The sequence below is a fragment of the Suricata suricatta genome, chromosome 10 (genome assembly GCF_006229205.1).
Source record: "Suricata suricatta isolate VVHF042 chromosome 10, meerkat_22Aug2017_6uvM2_HiC, whole genome shotgun sequence".
In the NCBI taxonomy this organism is placed as follows: domain Eukaryota; kingdom Metazoa; phylum Chordata; class Mammalia; order Carnivora; family Herpestidae; genus Suricata; species Suricata suricatta.
In genome coordinates, this window is record NC_043709.1 from 113,592,523 (window position 1) to 113,617,041 (window position 24,519).

Here is a 24,519-nt window from a genome sequence, read left to right on the forward strand (position 1 = left end):
CTGTGTTGATCTTAGGTTTTAATGTCCTGTGTTGATCTTGGGTTTTGGGGATTATGGATTAAATGTAATATTTCTTTTATACATACAGGTATTTTTTTATTATCCCTTACATGTATTTAATTAAGCTGAATCTGATCACTATATTTTTTCCTTAGGGTAGTTATGCACTAAGTCAAAAATGATAGTATTTTAGAGAGAATTGAAATTTTTATGATGGTAAATACACTCTAATATCCATTTATGTGTTGATAAAACTTCATATTGAGCGTATTGAAAAAAAAATTATCTGATGTCAAAAATTTGCAAGGTGGAAAAAAAAACAACTCTAAAAAAGCAGGAGCTCTACATGAGCCTTGAAGCTAGATTTGCTATAAGCAGCCAATATATGGGCTTTTTTTTAAATTACACTTTTTATTTTGAGATCACTGTAGATTTACATACTGTTGTAGGAAATAATAACAGAGGAATCCCACATATTCCTGGATTTACCACTTTCTCTCGATGGTAACATCTTGGCAAAATTATGGTACAGAAGCACCACCAGGATACTGACATTGACACAATCCAGACACAGAACATTTCACTAGAGCTATCTCCTTGTCGCCCTTTTTTGTGTTGCCATCTAAGGGCAGATGATTAGAGTCATGATGTGGTTGTCTTCTGCCATATTATGCAATATCTTTGTAGTATCAGGAACAACGTAAGTGTGCTTTTCTCACCCCCACAGTTACCTTTTAACAAAGTGCAGTGGTGACCATCAGATGGGTAATATATACCCACAATGCCAGTAAAAGATGAGTGCTCTCAGACCTGCTGCTGCACCATGATGGTGCACACACTTCTCTAGAGTGAGCTGCCTCATGGTCCACATGTTCTGCCCTCAGTCTACTTAGAAGACAATGGTGATTTTTACAGATGCGCAGTTGTACCGGCTCTTGGCCTCAGAAGCACTCTGTCTTTTGTGGAGGAGCCAGTCCTCTTTTGCCAAGCTAGTAAGACCCCTTTAAGCCCCTGGTCCATTACCTATCCTGGACAGACTCGCAATGTTGAGCTTTCTTTGTCTTGGCCTCCTGCCTGTTTGCACCGCCCTTAGGGTTAGAGCCACTTAACTTGCTGCCATGATTATCCTTACAACCCTCCCTGTAACTCTCATTCCCCTGTGGCTTTCCAGCCAGAAATGCGGTCCTTGGACCTGGCTTCTCAGCAGTTAGCCCTGAGAGGGAAGAACCAGCTGGCTCCTGGAAACACACAGAGCACGCAGAGCTCCCCCACACCTTCAGATTCGCACCTTGCTGCCCGGGAGCTTCCTGCTTCCTTCCCAGTCCGCTATGGCGGGTTCCAATAGCAGTGCGGGCATCCGGTGGTCCAGACAGGAGACGCGAACTCTTCTCTCCATACTAGGCGAGGCAGAGTATATTCAGCGTCTCCAGACTGTGCATCATAATGCAGATGTCTATCAGGCCGTGTCTAAGCGAATGCAGCAGGAAGGCTTCCGCCGCACCGAACGTCAGTGCCGCTCCAAGTTTAAAGTCCTGAAGGCGTTATATTTAAAGGCGTATGTTGCCCATGCCACGAGTGTGGGTGATCCACCGCACTGTCCATTTTATGATACATTGGATCAACTTCTCCGAAATCAGATAGTGACTGACTCAGACAACTTAATGGAGGACACTGCTTGGGCCAAGCACTGTGATCAGAATTTAGTGGCCTCTGACACCCCAGGGGACGAGGGACCCAGCATTCTCAGAACCAAAAGGACTCAGGCAGCAGATCATCAGCCTATCTTGAAAACAGTTAAGGAATCAGATGAGGATTGTCAACTGAGAATCAGTGACCAGATGCGAGAAACCAGTGACCTTGAGGACTCCTGGGATGAATCCTCGGGTGCAGGTAACTCCCAAGCATGTGAAGGATTGGGGTGCCAGAGTCACTTGGTTCTAAACAGCAGGATATGTTTGGTGTTCTCTTCAACATTATCTCCGTTTGTTCCCTGGGCCCTTTTTTTTTTTTTAAGCCTTGTGATCAGGTAAAGGGCTCTGGGTTTTTTAAAGCAATGACTTTAGGTATATAAAGTATTAGAACTTCTTAAATGTGGAAGAAGTATTCTTTAGAACCAGACGAGTTTTGCGATTATTTATAGTGGGTGCGTTGAAATTTGTGACTAGAAATGGGGCTAGCTGGCTATGTGAAACAGGGTTCAGGAAGGCAACGGGGGGAGGGTTTTGGACATAAGATTGCAGTTGGCCAAAGTGTCCAGATTAGGGAATTGAGATCTTCCCAGTCCCTGGTGGAAAGAGGCCTTTCCAACCTTAGTTTTGTAACTGTTTCTCAGCCCTGCTGCTGGCTCCAAGCATTCCCTTAGTAGGAATGTCCTTTTTGCAACATTGTTGCTTTGTTTTTCAGGGTGCTCTCAAGGGACCCCCAGCTACAGCAGCTCCCACCACCTTTTCAGAGGTGCGATTGCTCCCTGTCAGAGCAGCCCCATGACCCGACTGGGTGTGTCCGGTGAGCCCAGTCCATGCAGCAGCACCAGCCGAAACACTCCTGGGGTGGCCTCCGCACCGCAGCCTCCGGTCTCCTCCTCCACAGTTCCTTTTGTTTCTGGTGGGGATAGGCTTTTGACTGGTGAGCCCCCTCCACGGTGGGCGAGGCGAAGAAGGCGGTCAGTGGCCAGGACTATTGCGGCCGAGTTGGCAGAAAACAGGAGGTTGGCTCGAGAACTTTCAAAGCGTGAGGAAGAGAAATTGGACAGGCTGATTGCTATTGGTGAGGAGGCCAGTGCTCAGCAAGACACTGCCAACGAGCTCCGCAGGGATGCCGTGGTGGCGGTCAGACGCTTGGCCACGGCGGTGGAAGAGGCCACCGGTGCTTTTCAGCTAGGGCTCGAAAAATTGCTTCAGAGGTTAATTTCAAATACCAAAAGTTAGACGTTGATCACAAAGACCCTGTGTCTTAAACTGGTAGAAGCCCAGTTCCAACATCTGCCTTTTGGTACGCCTGGCTCCTTTTACATGTCCTTAGGAATAAAGGAAAGAAAGAGTGGATGAACCATTAACATGCAGAGTAGCGGAAATATACGTGCCAGTTGCTTTTTCCAAGCTTCTCCACGGATTGGAAGACCTCACGGGTATGTGAGGAGTGGTCTGACAGGACAGATGGAGCCGAGACCAGGGAGGTGGTTAGCCGTGGCCTCGCCATGAAAGTGGGGCAGTTTAGTTTACCTCAACACCAGTTTCCTCATCTGTAAAATGGGGACAAGGTAATAATTCCTGACCTGCCTACCTCACAGGGTTGTTGTGAGGACCAAATGGCTAGTAGATGTGAAAGGGTTTGAAAGTTTAAAAGCACTACATACTATATACATATACGTTATTAATGCATATGACCTTGGCTGAGGTAAGCCTAGGGTGAGGCACATTAGTTGACAAGATAAAGAATTATAGTGTCTGCCATGACCTCATTGCTGGAATCTTTTACCAGTTTAACTTGACAGCTTCTTAGAAGTTTAAGGTTTCCATTTTTTTAAATCCCTCTATGGCTCATTAGACTAATGTAGATACATGTGTTTGTACCTTTATCTCATATTTTCACTGCTGTGTCTATGACATACTAGTAAGCACTCAGTGGTCAAACCAGCTTTCCTTCCCTTTCACTAGTTTTCAGTGTCTTATCACTCTAAGGATATAATTCAGAACTGACAGGGAGCTGCAGTTGTGTGTTATGATTCCTATAATCTCCAATATAACGAGGTATTGGCTGTTCTATAAAATATTAAATGTACGTAAATTCTTTGCATTCCATATTATCTGGGTCCCCTAATATGCCTAAGTACATGTCTTTAGGTCTAGGGTGTCACTTGGAACAACATGTGGAAACAATTTGGAATTTGTTTCCCAAGTGCTTTTAGCCAATTTCATTCTGTTTGCCTTTTTTTCTGTTTAGTATGTTACAGAGGCAAGCCCTAGAAGACTTTGCTTCTGGGGAACTTTGCAAAGTCACTCTTTCTACAATGTAGACAGAAGTTCACCTTGTTAGTGGCATATGGTGGAAGAGGACTGCTTTGGGAACAGCTGAGGGTGATGTGGATAAAGACGGCCTGCAGTAAATAGCTCCTTTTAAGCACAAATCCCTCAATAAATCCATCCTCCTTTCCCCCAAAATGTACACACTTCCTTTAGGAAAAAGGAAGATGGAGAGCCCTACTTGTGATCTCTTTAGAAAGAATCCCATTGGCTGTCATTCAGCTAACAAGCTTCAAAGCTTTTAAGTGGTTTACTTAGTACTTTCGGGAAATACAAATAGGAGCCTTGGAGTTTAAAAGGCTTTCCTCCAGTCTACAGGTTGAAAAAAACAAGTGCAGGCATGTTCGAAGAAGTTTTGTTCTGTTTTGTAGGCTTGGGTGCCTACCTACATGCCAGAGACGCAGATGGGTGGGGAGAGAGTCCAAACGACAGTGGGAGTATAGCTGGAGCGTGACCGAACGGCAGGCAGGCTGCGCCAGTGGCCGGTGGTGACCGTAGAAGGCACTGGATTCTAACCCTGTCCCAGTTGGCAACCTTGGGCAGCTGGCTTGCCCTTTTTATGCCTCAATTTCTTTAAAGTGATTTGGACTAGAAGACTTTTCTAGTACCTTCTAGTTCTAAAAAAAAAAAAAAAAAAAAATCTCTGATAAATGGCATAACAAAAAAAGACAAAGTAAAGATTTAATTGTAATATTTTCAGTCGCGGTGGCATATTGTATGTTTGAATTACTGTTAACAGTTATACTTTAAGAGAGCATTCTATGGCATTGATATTTATTAATATGCTCAACTTACGTAAGCACCACACCAGACATAGGTTCCTTGCTTTAAAGAAGCCTATATTAAGGCAGTAAAATGGATATGTATGGCTGTGCATTTTCTCAATTGTTTTAGGCCTTTGTATGGAGGAATATGTGTCTGATTTAACTGGATAACACTAACATAAGTACGTAGACTTTGGAAAAACAGGGAAGTATGCGAGGGAGGGTTAGGCCTGCACTACATTAACCTATTAATGGTGGCAAGTACATAGGGGTTTATTTGACAGAAGTGCTGCAGAACAGAAGTGGAATTAAACTTGGGAGGTAATACTGTGAAAGTCTTTTGGGTGAAATAACTGTAATGTAAGAAAATTAAAAGGAAAGTTCTTAATGAAAGAAAAAATACTGCTAAGGGGAGGCCATTCTCATTGAGAGGGAACAAGCTCAGAAACCCTCCCTAGGCTCTAGGCCCCGCCATTTGTGCCTGCCCGTCCTGAGGCAGGTCACTTTCCTCGCTCTGTGACTCCACCCACAGAGGGAGAAACAAATCACACTCCTGCCTACCTCACAGAGATGTGGTGAGGGCCAGATGAACAGATGAATGTAAAAACGCTGCCAGACATAGAAGGCACTGTCTTGTGACAGTGATGGGGAAGACCACCCTGGAGCACATTGGTGCGGCTGCGTGCCAGCTCCGACAGTCTGCTGTCGTGCAAGAGACATTTAAGGAAGCGAGGAAGAGAAAGCGGCCATGCTTGTAAAGGTTGTGGTACAACGGTGGGGTTAACACTCTGCCTCCTGAAGACCGTGATGTAAATGAGGTGCTGTGTACGCCAATCTCCTGCCACCCTCTGTGTTTCTGTTAAGTGATTTAATCCTGGTGTGGATAAATAAAGTTTTTACTTGTATGTACTTGTGGTCAGTCCGCTGCTTTCTGGCGATATCCACGACCATTTGTTGTCCCCTCCACTCTCTGCTTCTGTCTTGCTCACCTCCAGGGTCTTGCCTTCATATGGCCCTGCCACCTTCGTGTGCTTTCTGCCCTCAGATCAGAGGGGCCCTCTTTGCAGGGGAGTTGAGAAATAATTTTCCATTTCTATAAGTTCTATAAATTCCATAATAAAGGCCTTTTTGGCAACGAATTATCTTGACTTCACTTATAGGATAGATAACAAATAGATAACAGGATAAATTGTCCTGGTTGGCCAAAACTCTTGTTCTAAAGAGAATAACTAGTAAGTAATATGCTGAAATTATATTGGTGCAAATAAATAAATATGAGCACACTTCATCTTTTTTTGTCTTACTCTTAAAATATTTGTCCCGGATCTAGTCAAAATACTGGATTTAGAGAAAGGAAAGGAGGGCGTGGTGAAAAGAATACTAAACTTTGTCTTAAAGACCTGGATTCCAGTCAGTTCTGCCATGAATTAACCATGGGACTTTGAACAAGCTACTTACCTGTTTCCCTCTCTATCAGTTTTTAAGTGATAGAGAAAGAAGTGTGAGGAATCTGCAAGTGTTCTAGGCAGTTCTTAGCTGAATTAGTCGCTTAAACCCTCTGTCTTCCTCTTACTTACACAGGTTAGGGTCTTTGGATGTCCAATAACTGTAGCAGTTAGTCCCTATTTTCAGCTTCTCCTTTTCAAGACTGGTCTCTGAATGGAAAAGCTACAACCCCTTGGAAGAAGGGTTAAATGGAAGGGTTTCCTTTAATTTCTAGATGAAATTAAGGCAAGGATCCAGGACTACTATCACCGCTCAAAGGGGCAGAAGTACTTTAGTCATTTACCTTGTTACTGGGAGGCAGCTGGTTAGATGTAAACACCACCACCTGGTAGACTGGGATCAAGTACTGACTCTTCCTTATTCGTTTGTAAGTGTTCACTCTCTATGAACTATTATTTCCAAAATAATAACCTGCCAAATTAACCTCACTGAGGTGTTGTAAAGGTCAAGTGAGGTAATGTATGTGAAAACATTTTTTAGTCTGCACAAACTGGTATTTTGAGCAACATAATAGCCATTGCTTTATTTTTTTCATTGCCATACACATTTAATACCTATTTTGTGCAGGACATTATAGATCTATCTACCTGCAGTGTACTGTACCTTTCCATATATAACACTCCTACTTTTGCTCAGTGTTTTGTTTGTTTGCTTTGGGTGTCGATTCATGTCCACAAGCTAAGCAACAAAGATGGCATTAGGTATTCTGGGTTACACTTACTTGTACATCTTTCTTTTTTTCCTTTTTATCTCAGATCACTTGGTCTTCACGATCATATGGGAGTGTATATGACATAAGGTCATTGATAGTATGAAGAATTACCCTCAGGTGTATAGCATCTTGTTAATAGCAAGATCAGAACAAATAACAACTATTTATTTTCAAATGTGAAGGTGTTAACTTCAGGTGAATAGAATTACTGTAACCACTGTATATATTGCATCCATTTAATCCTATTGTTTATATCATGATTTGTTAATATTAAGTAGCTTTGTGATATGTTCATATTTTTATTTTTGTTTAGTGGTATTGAAAAATACAGTTTTCTTTAATATTTAACTTTAATAATGTCTTTAATAATTTAATAATTATTAAATAAATAATATTTAATGATTTTCATATTTAACTGTTTTTATCTTTATGGACAGCTCTGATGATCCACAGGCTCAGAAATATATCACGGAAAGTAAATGTTTAGTGAGTATGGTTCTTTTATTACCTCTCCATTACACAAAGTAATTGCCAAGGTCATAACCAATTATATTGTTTTGAAACTTTGTATTTTTATTGAAATCACTCCTTATTTAACACACCTACAATTTCCTTTATAGGTCATTGAAAAAAATGGGAAGTTACGATACGAAATAGATACTGGAGAAGAAACAAAGTTTGTTAACCCAGAAGATGTTGCCAGACTGATATTTAGTAAAATGAAAGGTATTGAGCAAAAGAGATCTTTTTTTTTTTTAATTTGGAGGATTTTGCACCAAAAGTTGAGTTTATTTCTTGTTACAGACCTAAGTTCTCCAGGAATTGGTAAGATGCCTAGAATTCCCCTGAGTTAATTCTTACACATACTTAGGAATCCTTACATCTCCACTACCTCCTGGACAAAATCTACAAAGACACTACCACCTCATGAAAACACAACCCCACCCCCTTTCCCTTCAAAACCCACCCCCCTCCTGGCTTCTGTTTTGTTCAAAAACTAGCTAAAATCTCCCCATCTTCCAGACAGAATCCTTTCCTTTCCATTCTCCTTACACCTTCCAGGTTCAGTTCCTTATGGCTGCCTGTCCCTTGGGGAAGAGACACTCGTTTCCGGACTCCCAGCCTCTTCCACCTCCAATCCAGTACGGCACTTTTATATATGACCAGTTTTCTAGAAATGTACCTCCGCTCTGACCTACAAAAGCCTCAGTAGCTTTGCGCTACTTGATGGAGCTATTTAACTGCTCCATTCTGCATTCAAGGCCCACATAAATTTTGTGCCAGCTTCACCTCCCCAATCCCTGCCAAATGAGCACTGCCCCAACCTTCTCTTACTCGCCCTTCCTTGAACTCCTGCTTCTCCCAGTTGTCCCTTTCTGCCTAGAAACAGGGCTTTTTGTGTACCTGTCTACGCTCCCCACCAGATACCACTCATTGCGCCCCAGGCAAGGCCCCCAGAGGACCTTGAGCAAAAGAGATCTTTTAAAAGTTGACCTTAAAAGTTAGAGGTGTTTCTTGATCTGGAGAGAAGCAGGATGATTGAGCAGATTAAGGAGACCTAACACTAGACCTAACGTTCTGACTGTGCGGCCTTGGTTAATTGACTTCCCTGACTTTGGTTTCCTTGGAACGTAAATGGGTTGGGCCAGGTTAGCATTTTCACAGCTTCTTAAAATTGTGATGGCCAAATAAGTTTGAAGATTGAGTATTTTCTTTCTCTGCACAAGATTGACAGTGCTCTTTGAACAGTTCTTTAGGCAGATTAAGTACGTCTAGCTCATTAACATTTCCATTGAAGGCTCAAAACTGAAGGCATGCTGTGGAACAGTTTGGGAAATTCTGGAGTAAAGGTTCACTTCAGCTCTGGAATTCTGTTATGAATTTGTGGGATGGAAGGCACTCTTAATGCATTGAACTAACATGCTGTTTTGTGTTCACAAGGACACATTAAAAACTCATTCTTAATGGAAGCAATCTAATTTGGAAAACGGTTGAAACTTTGAAGTGTAAGAACCAGGCTTTTTGGAAAGTACCTGGTTCCATGTCCACAGACTTCCAAATCCACAAAAAGTTCAGGATTTAAGAGAGCCAGAGAAGAGGGGTGCCTGGGTGGCTGAGTCGATTATGCATCGGACTCATGGTTTCGGCTCAGGTCATGACCTCACAGTTTCTTGAGTTCAAGCCCTCCACTAGGCTCTGCGCTGGCAGTGTGGAACCTGCTTGGGACTCCGTCTCCCTTTCTCTCTGCCCTCCCCCACTCACAGGGTCTCTCTCTCTCTCTCCCTCCCTCTCTCTCTCTCTCTCTCTCTCTCAAAATTAATAAATAAACTTAAAAATTTAAGGGAGCCAGAGAAGAACATGAGTGGGGTGGGGCAAGTGAGTGAATTGAAAAATCTTGACCGTGAGAAGATCATGCCACAAATTAATAAACCACAAAGTGTCATGAAATTTTTCTTGTGTCATTAGAATTTATTTTTTTTATACAGAAACAGCACATTCTGTATTGGGCTCAGATGCAAATGATGTTGTTATTACTGTTCCATTTGATTTTGGAGAAAAGCAAAAAAGTGCTTTGGGGTAAGTTTACATTATTTGCTTAGAGGAAATAGTATAAAAGGTAAAATTGTATTTGAAAATACCTTGGGCAGTAAAATTGTATTTGTAAACAGATGTATATGTTTACATATGTAATTAGTGTGATAAAAAGTGTAGTAATGATCATTAATATTTCCTATCTATAATGTCAAGAGAACATAAAATTAGACGTAACTTATTAAGCTGTTTTGATTGGAAATGTTTTTAATTACCAGGTTAAGTTCATGTTTATAAACTGCTTTGCCTAACTTTCATATAATCAGGGTTTGTGTTGGAATTATACAAAAATATAGTTTTAGAAATATATGCAATTATTTCTTTACCTTAGGTCTTCTCATCTAAACAAAAAGTTGCATTTAGTTTTTATAGGTCATTGTGAGAAGGTAACAGATGAGCACACATACCTTTGTTTTGAGGATAGACTTTCATCTAGCACTTGGGCAATCATCTGAGTTGCTTGTGGGACAGATCATTGCTTCTTTTACTTGAACTTGTAGAATGTTAAAAACTATGACCCTAAATTACAGAAACTGGAAAATTCCAAAATGTATTATAAATTTGCCTTAATCTCTTCCTAACATTCATAAGCATGGACATTTTGAGACTTTTTCCTTTTCCTTATTCAATATAAGCACGTGTTATTTTCTGTGTCAAGAAAATGCTTGAACATGTTGTGATATTAAATTCATTGAACGCATATTGTCCACAGGGAAGCAGCCAGAGCTGCTGGGTTTAACGTTTTGCGGTTAATCCATGAACCGTCTGCAGCTCTGCTGGCTTACGGAATTGGCCAAGACTGCCCCACTGGAAAAAGGTAAAAACCATATTTGCAGCTTTAAGGTTTTCAGTGCAGAAAACATTTTTAGATTATAGCAATTATATCAATAGGGATTATATAAAGAAGTGGTTCAGAGGGACCTGGGGAGCTCAGTTGGTTAGGCGTCTGACTTTGACTCAGGTCATGAATATCAAAGTTCGTTAGTTTGAGCCCTGTGTTGGGCTGTGTTCTGACAGCTTAGAGCCTGGAGCCTGCTTCCGATTCTATGTCTCTCTCTCTCTCTCTCTCTCTCTCTCTCTCTCTCTCCCTCTCTCTCTCTCCCTCTCTCTCCCTCTCTCTCCCCCTCCTCTGTTGTGCTCTCTTTCTCAAAACTAAACATTAAAAAAAAAAAGCAAGCAAGCAGTGGTTCATGCCTGTATGGATGAAATGACGTTGAAACTCTCACCTGGAGTTTTTCAAGTAAAGGAGAAAGACGTCCTAGGAGAGCAGAGAAAGGACAGAACAGGAGGGAAGATGGAACTTTCCTGCCCTTCCTTCTCTTATTTTACTCATACTATTTGACTTTATTGGAAGAGGATTTGAAATTTATAAGCCAGGCCAAATTCCAACTCAGGCTAAAGCACTGTTAAGTTTTCTACCCATTCCAGTTATTAAACATATTTAGAAACAGTACTTTTTACTTACACTTTTCTTGGCAGGAGATGGGGGGAAATCCAGCATGGAATTTAAGGCATTTTTTGATAACGAAATAGTAAGACATGCTCCTAATTGTCGAAACTTCTCTTAATGCAGCTGACACAGGCACCTTTACGGAGATTAATTCTGAGGTGTTAATTTTCTCTAATTGTTTCATCTTACTCCTGTCTCCCAGTTAAAGAAGTTAGTATGTATAAATCAGTAGGAAATTAGTTTGTGTAGTGTATCAGAAATGAGCTTCTAGTTTCGCATATGTTTGATTTTTGTAGAATGTGTTACTGTAGTAGTAGTAACGTGGATAATATTAGCACATAGTTTCTGTATTATAATTCTCTTATGATTCACTAGAACCACAAAAAGAAAAATTAGTGTTTTGAACTCGTTACTCAAAAGAATCCAGTTTTACCTGTACAACTAAATAAAAACAAGCTTGGGTTTTGATTCAGAATAGAGGGATTCCAGGCTTAATTCAGCACTAATCAACTAAATTGATTCATGTGAGATTTTCATTTAGCTTATTTGTGACAGAAAGAGATTAAATTAAGTGACTTCTAATGTCTCACCTGCCTTTGAACTTTTGTGATTCTCTCATAACTTACTCAGGTTATCTTTCTTTTAAGCAATATTTTGGTGTTTAAACTTGGAGGAACATCCTTATCTGTCAGCGTCATGGAAATGAACAGTGGAATATATCGTGTTCTTTCAACAAATACTGATGATAACCTAGGAGGCATACATTTCACAGAAACCTTAGCACAGTATCTAGCTTCGGAGTTTCAGAGGTAAATATTAACAGACTTGATGATATATTTTAATTGAAGTTTCTCTTCAGGGTTTTTGTTTCTGTACTATTTTAAATTGCCCTGCTTCAAAGGAGGTTGCGGGTTGGGTTTTTCTTTTGGTTTTTTTGTTTTTTGGGTTGTTTTTTTTTTTCTTCAGTGCTTTGGATAGTTTCGTGTCTAGAGTTACAGTGGCCTCTCCAGGCTTATGCAGGGAAGCAGAAGCTGAGTTGCCCAGCGCAGTGTGCACGGATTTTTCACTTAGTTGAGGGCCTACCAGTGGTTGAGCTTCCTGAAAGTGGGTCTCAGTTCGATTTCTTAATTCCTCGGGTGCTGCTGTCATGTCTAGATAAAGGAGAGTACAGGCACCGAGGGCTCACTACCTTCTGAACAATTTTAGAAGTTTAGATCTGTTGAAGGTTACATTATGTTACAGTCACATCCCAGGGAACTAGTATCTCATGGAGGGTTTATTTAATTACTAATCTGCTATCACAAGCAATATTTTGGTTTTGTTACCGGGTGTAATTATTCCATTCAAAATCAAGAGTCAAGTAGATAAAGGTTCTATTTTGGACATTGCCCCTCTTAAAAAAAAAACGTATTTGGCTGAAATAGTATTTTCACCAGTTTGATTTTAAAAAGTCTTGAAAAAGAGGTAATTCTCACTTGTTTCAAAAAGACCTGCCCTGGGGTGCCTGGGTGGCCCATTTGGTTAAGCATCCCACCCTTGATCTCCTCTCCGATCTTGATTTCAGGTTCATGAGTTCATGCCCCACATTGGGCTCCATGCTGGGCATGAAGCCTAGTTTAGGGAAGAAAAAAAAAAAAGACCTCTGCTGTTTTTATTACAAAGGTGTCCCAACTCAAGATGGGTCATTGTTTATTTGACTACCAGTTCCAGTTGTGAGACATGTTCAGAAACAGAGCCAAGCACTTTTAACAGTTCGCTTGCCTTGGAGATAGAGGAACGGTAATTTTACATATTTTGTATGTGTCAAACATCTTAACGAAGCACTTTCAGTTTTCTAGTGCTAGACAGACCATTTTATACCATTAAACAAGGATTGTGCTGTGGTTGTAAAGGGAGAGATAGGAAACTGGTTACATAGACCTTCACGCTTCTGTTTGTCACATCTGCAGAAAGGTGGCAGTTTCTCTCCTTTCTTCAAAGGACAGTATGGCCACAGAATTTAGCAATTCTAAGTATCAAACGTATTCGTTACTCATTTTTCTTAAGGAGACCCTTTTTATAATTGCAAAGAATTTTCTTGAGAGATTTTGGAGGATTTGAAGCCTGTATTAACATCTGGTATTTGTGAGTTTATTGTTATCCTAATACACATTATCTAGATAATTCTAAATGGCCTAGTAATTTTTAAACTTCAGAAATTGTATTTTTAACCTAGATCCTTCAAACATGATGTGAGAGGGAACCCCCGAGCTATGATGAAGCTGATGAACAGTGCTGACATTGCAAAGCATTCTTTGTCAACCTTGGGAAGTGCCAATTGTTTCCTTGACTCATTATATGAAGGGCAAGATTTTGACTGCAATGTGTCCAGGTAAAACTGAACGAAGTCCAAAGAACTTTAAAAAACAAAATTCCAGGGGCATCTGGGTGTCTCAGTCCGGTAAGCGTCTGACTTCAGCCCAGGTCATGATCTCATGGTTTGGGAGTTGAGCCCGGTGTCCGGCTCTGTGCTGGCAGTTCACAGCCTGGAGTCTGCTTCAGATTCTCTGTTTCTGCCTCCCTCCCACTCTGCCCCTTCCCGACTCATTTTCTCTCTCTCTCTCTCTCAAAAATAAATAAACATTAAAAAAAAAAATTCCAGGCCAGGATGAGGCTGTGGCCTAGGCAGTAGGGCCACTGCTGTCTCCTCAGAGGGCCAGGAGGGTTGGGAGAAGGAGCGGGAAGCTCCTGGCACCTGCAGTGGGGGCAGCCCTGTGCCTTCCTGTTCTGCATCAGGGCTTTGAGCCCCTGTTCCCCCAGTTCTGCAACCCTGCTGCTTCTGAGCTCCCTGTTGCATTGGGCAGCCACTTTTAACTTACTGTTTTTGGTTCCTTAGGGTTGTCTCCATATTTCTAAATGAGAGATTTTCATCCTGGTTCATGAAATTTACATTACTCTGTTGACTCCCTACTATGAAAGATGAAGAAAAATCGTTTTGTTACTATATATAGGTTTTTCATTTCTAAGTTAAAATAAGGGATCACAAATGTAAGATGCTGAGGTGTAAAATTATTAATAACATCTCTACTTTATGCTTCCCCCCAAATTAAAAATAGATGAAATGGAGCGCCTGGGTGGCTCAGTCAGTTAAGCATCTGACTTCAGCTCAGGTCATGATCTCGCCATTTGGGAGTTTGAGCTTTGCCTCAGGCTCTGTACTGACAGCTTGGAGCCTGGAGCCTGCTTTGGATTCTGTGTCTCCCTCTTTCTCTGCCCCTCCCTCGCTCACACTCTGTTACTCTCTCTCCCTCAAAAATAAATAAACATTAAAAAAAATTTTTTTTAATATTTGATGAAATCTCCCATGGTTTCAAAGCTGATTGGTGAAGTGCATCACAAGTATGCTGTCCCCACGTGGCAACACAGCTGTTCTGAGGAGCAGAGGGCCTGAACCATGTGGTGCAGAGGGATGATTGTCTGGCGTCAGAACTCGGGCATCTATGAAGCTGACTGCTGTTATGTTATATAGTCACTTTCCAATTCTGTAAAAGAATCAGCAGTGAGGCTAAGCTGAAACATGGGCCCTGCATCAGTCACTTGGGAACAAAAGTTAGTTGTAATAAAATGCTGTGAAGAAGCCTTAATAAGCACTAGGCTGCACCCTCCTGTTATTTTATGTGAGGGTTCCTGGCAATTATTAGGGTTAATGCTGAGAAAATAAAATGGAGAATTAAAATAACAACAACAACAAAATTCCAAATACATTTATAGTTAGGTGTAATTTTCTCACCTTGGGTTTTTTTGTTTGTCGTTTTGAGATTTATTAGCCATCAGTAGAAAGAGAGCTTTTCTGTTTACTCGGGAAGCATAGTTCTTGTCAGACTGTATAACGGTTCCCAGAGTTCCCAAATTAATGACATCAGTTGTGATTGCTTGTGTTGTTATTTACAGCTACAAAGAGGAAGTGTGTGAAAAAGGCATCCTAGAAAGAAAGGCTTAAATTATTGCTTACATTTGATGTGAGACTTGCCCGTGTTCCATGGTATTTACTCTGACTTACTGGTGAACACAGTGTAGCTGCAGTCTGAGAGTACATATTAACTCGTCAAGTCCCCCCAGCAGCCCGTGAAGTAAGTTGTGGTCTTTTCCTTATTTTACACGTAAGGAAGCCGAACCAGAGATGTTTCATTCCTGCCCAAGGCTCCACGGTAAGATCTGTAGTATTAGCTACGAACCGGGCATTCAAACCCAACAAGTGTGACTCCCAGCCTCCGTACGGTCACTGTCCCAGTCTAGTGAAGATTCATGTCTGTCTTGGTTTTGTTGGCTCTGTCATCCCTCAGCAACCTTTTAAGTTTTGGTGACGTTTCTGATATTTAGTGAACACAGGCTTAATGTGCATTAAACTGTTTTAAATTACCTTATCTTTTACATAACCCAAAATATTGGTTTCAAGTGACTACACCTTTATCCAGAGAGAGTCCAAAGGGAGCATGTTGCCCTATCATTTTGCCTGGCATGTTACTAACAGTCATAATAGCTACCAACAGTTCACTATTTAAACCTGCCAACAATTTAATAGGTGACTTGGAAACATAGTAAAACTTTCCAGAATTGCAGCATTATTTTTAGGATTCTACTGACTGTATTTGGTTCAATTTACTCTTCATCTGGCCCTTATAGTTTAGCTTCCTCACCCTCCTGGGCTTTCCTGAAGATTCTAGATCTGTGTGCCCAGTACACTAGCCAGTAGCCACCTGTGGCTATTTAAATTTTAATTAATTAGAAATAAGTAACAGGAGGCAAAAGGAAGAGCAGTAAAAATTGAGTTCTCAGTAGCACTAGCCACAGTTCAAGTGCTCGACAGCCTCATGTGGCTGGTGGCTCATAGAAGTTCCATTAGCACTGCACTAGGTCTTTTAAGAGAGATTTCAAACTACAACCCCAAGGATAGAAAGGTATTAAATGGAACTGAAATCTCTTCGTGGGCAGAACGTTGTGTATTTTTTCTGTTTCTAGAATTTCTAACAGTGCTGAGTTTGTTCAAGTTCTCAGTGTATGTTTGCTTATTACTGCTTAGTTATTAGGAATTAAGTAGAAATTATAGTTTTTCATTAAGGAAATTTTGCCTTTATCACAAAGATTTCAACTATAAAGTATTTTTCAGTATCTACAAATAGCATAAATAATAAAATCAGTCATCTGCATTTAAGTTCAGTATGAAATTAGGGAGTGCTTTTTTCATAAACACAGCTAAAAAATTTAAAGTTTTTATTTATTTTTGAGAGAGAGAGAGAGAGAGAGAGACAAAGTATTAGTGAGGGAGGGACAGAGACAGGGAGACACAGAATCTGAATCAGGCTCCAGGCTCTGAGCTGTGTTAGTACAGAGACTGATGGGGGGCTTAAACTCTTGGACCACGAGATCATTACCTGAGCTGAAGTCAGACGCTTAACCAACTGAGCCACCCATACGCCCCAAACATAGATCTTTCTTAAAATTTATGCTAGCATTCAAGCTTCTCAGAGCAAGAGAACTAAATTTATGTACAGCATAGTCTCAGATTATAAAGAAAAAATACTGAGAAGTAATTTCTTAAACTTTTAACGTATAAAAATAACAAAGACTTCCAAATGATGCTTTGATTTGAATCTGTGGCTTTGTTGGGAATGCCATACACTGAGTATTTATTTTTAGGTTTTTTGAAAGCTTACAAGTAAGCCATGGGTACGAATCTTCCAACTGAATTTGACATTGAGATCACAAACCCAGGAACAGTGAGATCACAACCTGAGCTGAAATCAAGAGTCAGATGCTCAGCCAGCTGAGCCACCCAGGCGCCCTATCAACTTGTTCTCAAAACATCACAGTAGGCTTTGGCATTACTGTTCACAAGAAAACTTGTCCTGTTTCATTGTATTAAGCCTTTCTACTTGCCTTTTTCTCTGTGTGTGTGTGTGTGTCTACAGAGCAAGATTTGAACTTCTCTGTTCTCCACTTTTTAATAAATGTATAGAAGCAATCAGAGAACTCTTAGAACAAAGTGGATTTACAGCAGATGATATCAATAAGGTAATACTTCTATATTTTCTTATTTATTTTAGGAGTAGCTTCAGACTTGGGATTTAGGAAATGCCCCCTTGGTAATTTTTGTTACTTTAAATATATTCTGAGCTTGTGTTAATGAGTAAGAAAATTGAACTTTTTTTTTTTTTTTTTTTTTACTGGCTCCAGTGGTAAGTATTTACCAGTTTTTTAGCATAAAAGAATAGTTCCTTCTAGTATGTATGTATATTTTTAAATGTTTATTTTTGTGAGTGGGGAGGGTCAGATAGCGAGGGACACGGAAGATCTGAAGCAGAGTCTGTATGCTGAGAACGGGGAGCCCCATGTGGGCTTGAACCTCTGAACTGGAGATCATGACCTAGCTGAAGTCAGACACTTAACTGACCGAGCCACCCAGGCACCCCTACGGAATATTTTTTAATATGTAAGCAAAAGCTGACAGGTATTTGCATGTTTACTATGTGCCACGCACAGTTTCTAAGTATTTTACATGGATTAACTCACTGAATCCTCACCAACAACTCCCTGAGGCAAGTACTTTTATTTATCCCCATTTTTTAAGTGAACGCACTGAGGTACAGAATGATGAATAACTTTCTGGCAATCATGTAATTAGCAGTTGATCCAGGATTTAATACCATGTAGTTCCCAAGTCTGCTCTTAAGCAGTACACCATACCGCTTCTCTCTGCTCGTGTAAGGAAGTATTTTGCGACTTTCAAAATATTCAGATTGTTCATATTTTCCTCTTCCCCCAAGATTATTTCTCCTTTAAAAAGGTAATCATAAAAGAAAATGCAGGAAATACCAAAAGGCAGCCACTGTTGTATTTTGGAACAAGTCTAACTAATCTAATCTTAATGTACAATTTTGAATTTTGTTTTCCTTATATAATGTGACCAATTCCTTTCCCCATATTACTGTAGAATATTCATAAACACAATTTTAAGTAGATTCTTAATATGCTAGGAAGGGAAAGACACCAAAGATTATTTCATTGTTCTGTTGTGGACACTAGGGTGGGTCTCCCTCTCCTACACAGTGATGCCCACCTTCGGACATTGGCTTTTACCGATGCATTCCTATTGTAAAATTATGGGCTGAAGAGTATAGTGTAGTATAAAAGACTACTTTTATACACAATAGTATAAAAGACTACTTTTACCTTCAGTTACTTTCTAACAAAGTTGCATTATATGTTAACTAACTTGGATTTAAATTTTAAAAGAAAGAGTTGCATTAACTAATACTCATTATCAGCAGTACCTAAAGAGTCTTATCATTTAAAGATAAAGAATTGTTGAAGAAATATAGTCTTAATATTTTATTGATAGTAGAGGATTTTCTCTTAAATGTCTTATTTTGTGTTTCCTTCTGTGTAAATACTTCATATTCTTTGTGTATTTTAATCTTTGCGTTTTTTAAGAAATCGATTTATACAAATGGGTTACATAATCAGAATATTAACTGTAATATACTGCAGTCTTCTGTAGGGTTGTTATGAAGATTAAGTGAAATATCATGTGTAGCATAAGTGATCAATTAATGTAAGTTCTCTTCCTTCTTTTACTGGTCATAGGGCCCTGACATTTAGACATTTAGATACCACAATATCACAAATAGTACAGTTCTCATTTGCTTGAATTTACATCACATATATTCCTTGGATAAAGAATGCTGTTAACAGATATTCCTAAAATACAATCTTTTGAGAACTTGAAAACAGAGTTGTCTCTACTTTGTTGACCTTCTTACAGTAGCAGAGAACCCTTGGCTGAAGGTGGCTGTAGGTCTGTCTGTTTTCTGAACTGTGCTTCTCACTCTGTGACCCCAGGCTTGAGGGGCAGCTCTCGGCAACATGCATTTCTCATGGCAGGGGCAAGGAAGAGAGCATGCGAGAGCACGCACGGCTTTTAAAAAGCTTCTGCTTAGACACAGTGCTTTTCACTGGACCCCCATTCTGGTGGCCACAGCTAGACACTTGGCGAGGCCTGACAGCGGGGCGGGGGACCTGTGCCACCTTCGGAGACTGGTGCACAGTCAGGGCGGCGGCAGTAGGTGGGGAGGGTGGAGGGAATGATTGGACGTGTACCTGCCCTAAAACCTTGAATCCTCACAGCAGCACCACAAGGTAGGCATCGTTAGCTCTGTTTTCAGATGAGGAACCCGTGGTTTCCAAAGAGGTTAAGCCCGTCAGCAGTGGAGCCAGGGCTGGAGTCAGCAGCCCCTCCGTCACCGAGCTTTCTTACCTCCTGCATGTGCCCCTCCTTTCTCATCCTCGTGCCCACAGGGCTGCTCCCAGCAGGACTTGCTTCCACCACAGGACATGCCTGGTTTCTGGCCTTTAGTGTGCACGCATTCCCCTGCTTTCAGTGCCCTCTCCTGCCTGGGCGGGCCATACCCTGACCTGGTCCAAACCCCCTCTCTGAGTGTGGGAGGGCGTGCTGGTGGCCCCCTTCTGGGCTGGGGGAGGGGCTTGGGGAGTCATTGCCTGTGTCCTCCCTGAGGGTCCTCCTGCTCTCATGTCAGCCACATGTCACCCTCACCTGTGGTGCTTGCCACTCCCGAGTCCTGAGCCACTTAGGGATTCTGAGCATCCACCGCCCCCCCCCCCTCCTTGTGCTTTCTCTGTGGTTTTCTCAAACTTCATCTGCTCTAAGACAGCTACCTCTTTTTTCCAGCTTCTAGAATTTGTTGAAATCCCAAACGCAAGATCTCAGTCTCATTTATTTGGCCATTGCACACTTAATATCTTAGATTTCTTTGTGGTCAGTTTTGTGGACTTACAGAATACTTCGATTGATGTAACTAATCCTTCCATTTTAACCAAGCTCCCACAATCTACAACTTTTTAATAGCTACATGATATTTTACTGTATTGGCATACCTTAACATATAAAACCAATTCTTTATTTTGGCTGTGTAAGTTACTTTGGTTTTATAAACAGCTCTCTTTGTGGTTCTGGGAGCATCCTTAATTCCTGTAGAATAAAATTTAGGAGTAAATCCCAAATTTTAAAACTTAAGATTTGTTACCAAATTGCTCACCAAAAAACAATGTACTTTCTGAATAAGTATAAACCTTCATTATTAATATTGCAATTTTTAAAAACTGTTTATTCATTTATTCATACTTTGTTGAGAGAGCTTTAGAGTTAATTTTAGCTTCGTATGTAAAATCCCACCATGATTTTGTTAGTTTCATTAAGTCTCTAAAATAATTTGGGATGGTGTCATAACTTCATGGTATTTTGTTTTCCTAACCACGAAGTTGATCTTGCCCTCTATTCAGATCTTCTTTAATTTTTCATTTCTCTTAATATGTACATTAAGCTATCGCTATGTGGGCTGTGGAATTTATGGCTGTTGTGCGCAAGAGGTCATTTATACTTTTCTAATTTGTTTTTGCTATAAATGGAATACTTACTGGATTTTCCTTATTTATCTTATATTTTTACCATGTCATGAACTCTTGAATTTCCTTGGCATACACTTAAATTCATTTCCTAATAATCCCCGACTAAATATTGAGCAAACCTATTCTGTGCAAGCAGATTTCAGCACTTAAGATACAGCAGTAAACATAACAAAGTCTTTGCCTTCATAGAACTTAGTAGAGATAGTAGAGATATTCTGATAACTTGTAAAGGAACATATAAAGAAAATAATGCCCAGGGGCACGTAGGTTGCTCAGTCAATTGAGCGTCTAACTACAGTTCAGGTCCTGATCTCACAGTTCATGGGTTTGAGCCCCACATTGGACTTTGTGCTGACGGCTCAGAGCCTGGAGCCTGTTTCAGATTCTATACCTCCCTCTCTCTTTGCCCCTGCCCTGCTTGTGCTCTCTCAAAAGTGAATAAAAATTTTAAAATATATATATATATATTTTTTTATGAAAAGAGTACCCAGTTGGGATAACTGCTATGAAGGAAAATAAAGCAGAATAAGAGTATAGCTAGTGGCAGAAGGTGATTTTTCACCATCTAAGGGGGTGGCTTTTTTTGTTGTTGTTGTTTATTTAGTTTTGAGAGAGAGTGCGCACGCAGGGGAGGGGCAGAGAGGGAGGGAGACACAATCCCAGGCAAGCTCCAGACTCTGAGCTGTCACACAGAACTGATGCAGGGCTCAAACTCACGAGCCGTGAGATCATGACCTGAGCCAATGTTGGACGTTTAACCGACTGAGCCACCCAGGTCCTCCTAAGGAGGTGGCTTTGGATGAGAGACCTGAATCAAGTAGAGAAACCAGTTGTGTGCACATCTGTCAGGTTTCCAGGCTGAGAGAACAGTGAGGTGGGAGCAAGCTTATGTTTAAGGAGCAGCAGTGAGGGTAGCGGGTGGATCTGAGTGAACCAGGTGGTAAGGGAGAGAGGGACAGGATCACATTACAGTTTGGCTGCCTCTGGCCTTAGCAGGAAGAGTGCAGTGTGGCTGGACATAACAAAGCTGGATCTTAAGAGAGTTCTGAGCTGGAGACCTATTTGTCAGTGCCTCTGTGCACTTAGAGCCATGACTGGATGCAATGATCTATGAAATAGAGCCCCAACAGAGAAGATACCTCAAGACAGGGTCCAGGGCTCTGGACATTTACAAGCCTAACGGGGATCTAAGGCAGGGCTTTTAGGACTAGCCAGTGAAGAAACATGAGACCCAGGAGACAAGTAAAACTGTCTAGGTAAGGGAGGGAAACATCAACTGTCCTGTGCTGCTGGAGGCCAGCAGGTGAGGCCTGAGGATTGACCACTGACTGGGCTTGGCCATGTGTAAGGGACTGGGGAGAAACACATTCCTGGAGTGAATTTAAGGTCAAATAGAAGGTGAGATCATGGACGGTCAAGTACAGAAAGCTCTCCTGAGAAGTTTTGCTATAAGGGCAGCGGGGAAAATGGGTAGTAGCTGGGGTAGGTGGCGAGTTCTAGGCAAGGGTTATACATGAGTGGTGATACTTTTCTCTCACAAATAAATATTCCTCATTTTTTTTTAAAGTCAATTTGAGAGAGAGAAAAGGAATCTTCAGCAGGCTCCACACTCAGCACAGAGCCCAATCGGGGGCTTGATCCCATAACTCTGGGATCATGACCTGAGCCAGAATAAAGTTGAGCATTCAACCAGCTGAGCCACCCAGGTGCTCCCCTCACTTTTTTTTGTTGTTGTTTTGTTTTGTTTTGTTTCCTTGGTCAGAACTTCCTTCTTCTGTTCTCTTTTTAGTAGTGATGTTATTATTAGTCTTTTAACAAAAAAATGTGATTATTGGTAATTGCATTGAAATAGGTTCTCATATTGAGCATTTCTCTTCCTATTTTTAAAGGGGTTTTAATATGAAATAGGTGGTGAGTCCTTACAAATATATTTTGGACACTTGTAAAGCAGTCTTATAGTTTCCTTTACATTTGTCTTAAAGTTGATGATAAATTATTGACAGTTTCCTTATGTAGAACTGTCCTTGTATCCCTAGGATAGACCTCATTTGATTATGAAGAATTGTTCTTTTAATACATTATTTTTCTATGATAATGTGCTTATTATTTTCACCTTATTTCTGTGAGGGTAGCAGGAAGGATTAGATGATGTGTTTCAGGCTTCTCTGTCTTAACCACTTGCCTGAACAAAGCAACCCCTTTTGACCTCACATTCTAGAAAGGGGATTGGTCCTGCTTTTTGGCTTCATTGCTCTAAAGCAGTGAGCTCTTTGTTCCAGCGCATTCTCTCATGCCCAGATGATGCGTTGTCCGTGGCTTCTCCTAGACCATTGCTTATCGGTGGGACCTCAGGGCTTCTATTTAGGGGATGGTCAGAGGCATATGGGAGAGTCTCGAGCATCGTCCACATACGAAGCATATTGTAAGCTGGAGGCTCAGCTCAGTCCTTTTCTCATCTCTCCTGTCTCTGCCTTCCTTCCTCTGTCTGCACAGCAGGACCTGCCCCTTCTTCAGTGATCCTAAGTGCTAAGGTAGTAACCTTTATAAGCAGAGGCTACTTCTGTCTCTTAAAACAAAACAAAAAAACAGCCTCCTGAGAGAGGGCGCCTGGGTGGCTCAGTTGGTTAAGCGTCTGACTCTTGATTTCAGCTCAGGTCATAATCTCATAGTTTGTGAGTTCGAGCTCCGCATTGGGCTCTGTGCTGGGGGCAGAGCCTGCTTAAGATTCTCTCTCTTCCTTCCTCTGCTGCTCCTTGTTCATGCTCTCCCTCTTTCTCTCTTTCTCTCTCTCAAAAAAATTTAAAAAATAATACTCCTGAGAGACGCTCAATACAGGCCTATGGGAGTATGATTTTAGGTGGTCACTTTCTATAAATTGGATCCTTTGGCTCAAATGCTTGAACTTACTTAGAATGACAAAATACCACCTATATCTGATTCATTTGCTCAGAATAATACCTTCTAAGCCAAAACTTCCAGCACTTTAGCTCCCTTTTATGCCAAAGTAATATACAGAAAATAATATATGCCAAATATATGCCAAAGTAATATAATCATGCAGGAAAGAGGCTAATATTACCTTCCTTTCCTTCGTAGCCTGAGGCACTGTGTGGGAGAAGTGACAGGCTCAAGCAGTTGTAGGGGCTAGGCATGACAGTGAGTCAAGATGTCAGGTATAGGAAAACACAACTGCTGAAATGATGAATCTGAAATCATTATAAAAATACAGATATCTGATAGTGGGCTTACATTTTAAATTCACCTTGAAAAAAATAGCAAACTGACAAATAGAAATACTTAAAATAGTCAATGCTTCTTTCACAACAAATCTCTCTGGATTTGGAACCTAAAACCCCTTTTCTTCTGTTCCACAATATCACTGTCAGATCTTACATTTTGAATTATGTTTGATATGGAATTCAACCTTAAATCCTTTAACTAGAAGTAACATTTCAGTTTTTTCATGTTGATCATGAAAAATACCGACTCACAAAATAGGTTTCTCTAAACAAGGATAGAACCTTTGTACGGTGGTTTTTAACTATATAATTAGCAAAACTACTCCAAAGATCTATGTAGAATTTTAAAATCGATCTTTGAGGCATCTCGGTAACTCAGTTGGTTAAACGTCCAACTCTCTTTTCTTTTTAAAGAAAGAAAGAGCAGGATGGGCAGAGTAAAGGAGAGAGAGAATCTGCACTAACATTGGAGAGCCTCGTGTGGGGCTCAGACTCATGAACCATGAAATCATGATCTGAGCCCAAACCAGAAGTCAGACGCTTAACTGACTGAGCCTTCCAGGTGCCCCAAATGCTCAGATTTTGATCTCAGGGTCACAAGTTCAAGCCCCACTTTGGGCTCTACTGGACGTGAAGCCTACTGAGTGAATGAATGAATCATTAAATCAATTGATCTTTAACCACATAATGTAGGAGTATGATTTTAGGTTGTCACTTTCATATCTGTAAATTAAGTTCAACATAAGAAAGTGTGCGAGATCCCTTGCAAAGT

General features: G+C 40.8%; 2 protein-coding genes across 4 annotated transcripts in view; both read left to right on the forward strand.

Annotated features, from left to right (window-relative positions):
• HSPA14 (heat shock protein family A (Hsp70) member 14) overlaps positions 1 to 24,519 on the forward strand; it is a 39,639-nt gene that overhangs the window by 2,586 nt on the left and 12,534 nt on the right. For both annotated transcript variants that reach the window (XM_029953593.1, XM_029953594.1), the window contains exons 4-10: positions 7,442 to 7,490; positions 7,625 to 7,730; positions 9,491 to 9,581; positions 10,309 to 10,413; positions 11,694 to 11,855; positions 13,262 to 13,417; positions 16,995 to 17,097. In XM_029953593.1, the coding sequence (XP_029809453.1) occupies positions 7,442 to 7,490; positions 7,625 to 7,730; positions 9,491 to 9,581; positions 10,309 to 10,413; positions 11,694 to 11,855; positions 13,262 to 13,417; positions 16,995 to 17,097 (772 nt within the window). The remainder of the gene's footprint in view (positions 1 to 7,441; positions 7,491 to 7,624; positions 7,731 to 9,490; positions 9,582 to 10,308; positions 10,414 to 11,693; positions 11,856 to 13,261; positions 13,418 to 16,994; positions 17,098 to 24,519) is intronic.
• LOC115303729 (zinc finger and SCAN domain-containing protein 20-like) lies at positions 1,212 to 5,695 on the forward strand. Of its 2 annotated transcripts, XR_003914215.1 has the most exons (3): positions 1,212 to 1,890; positions 2,404 to 3,259; positions 3,943 to 5,695. XR_003914215.1 is itself a non-coding variant. In XM_029953595.1 (2 exons), the coding sequence occupies exons 1-2, from the start codon at positions 1,329 to 1,331 to the stop codon at positions 2,925 to 2,927; spliced, it is 1,086 nt and encodes a 361-aa protein (XP_029809455.1). In that variant the 5' UTR covers positions 1,212 to 1,328; the 3' UTR covers positions 2,928 to 5,695. The 2 variants fall into 2 exon arrangements, 1 of the variants encoding a protein (XP_029809455.1); XM_029953595.1 differs by having other exon boundaries at positions 2,404 to 5,695.

Coding starts and splice junctions, on each gene's coding strand:
- LOC115303729 (XM_029953595.1), top strand. CDS start 1,329: ATGGCGGGTTCCAATAGCAGTGCGGGCATCCGGTGGTCCAGACAGGAG. Junction 1,891..2,403: donor GGATGAATCCTCGGGTGCAG/GTAACTCCCAAG, acceptor TTTGTTTTTCAG/GGTGCTCTCAAGGGACCCCC.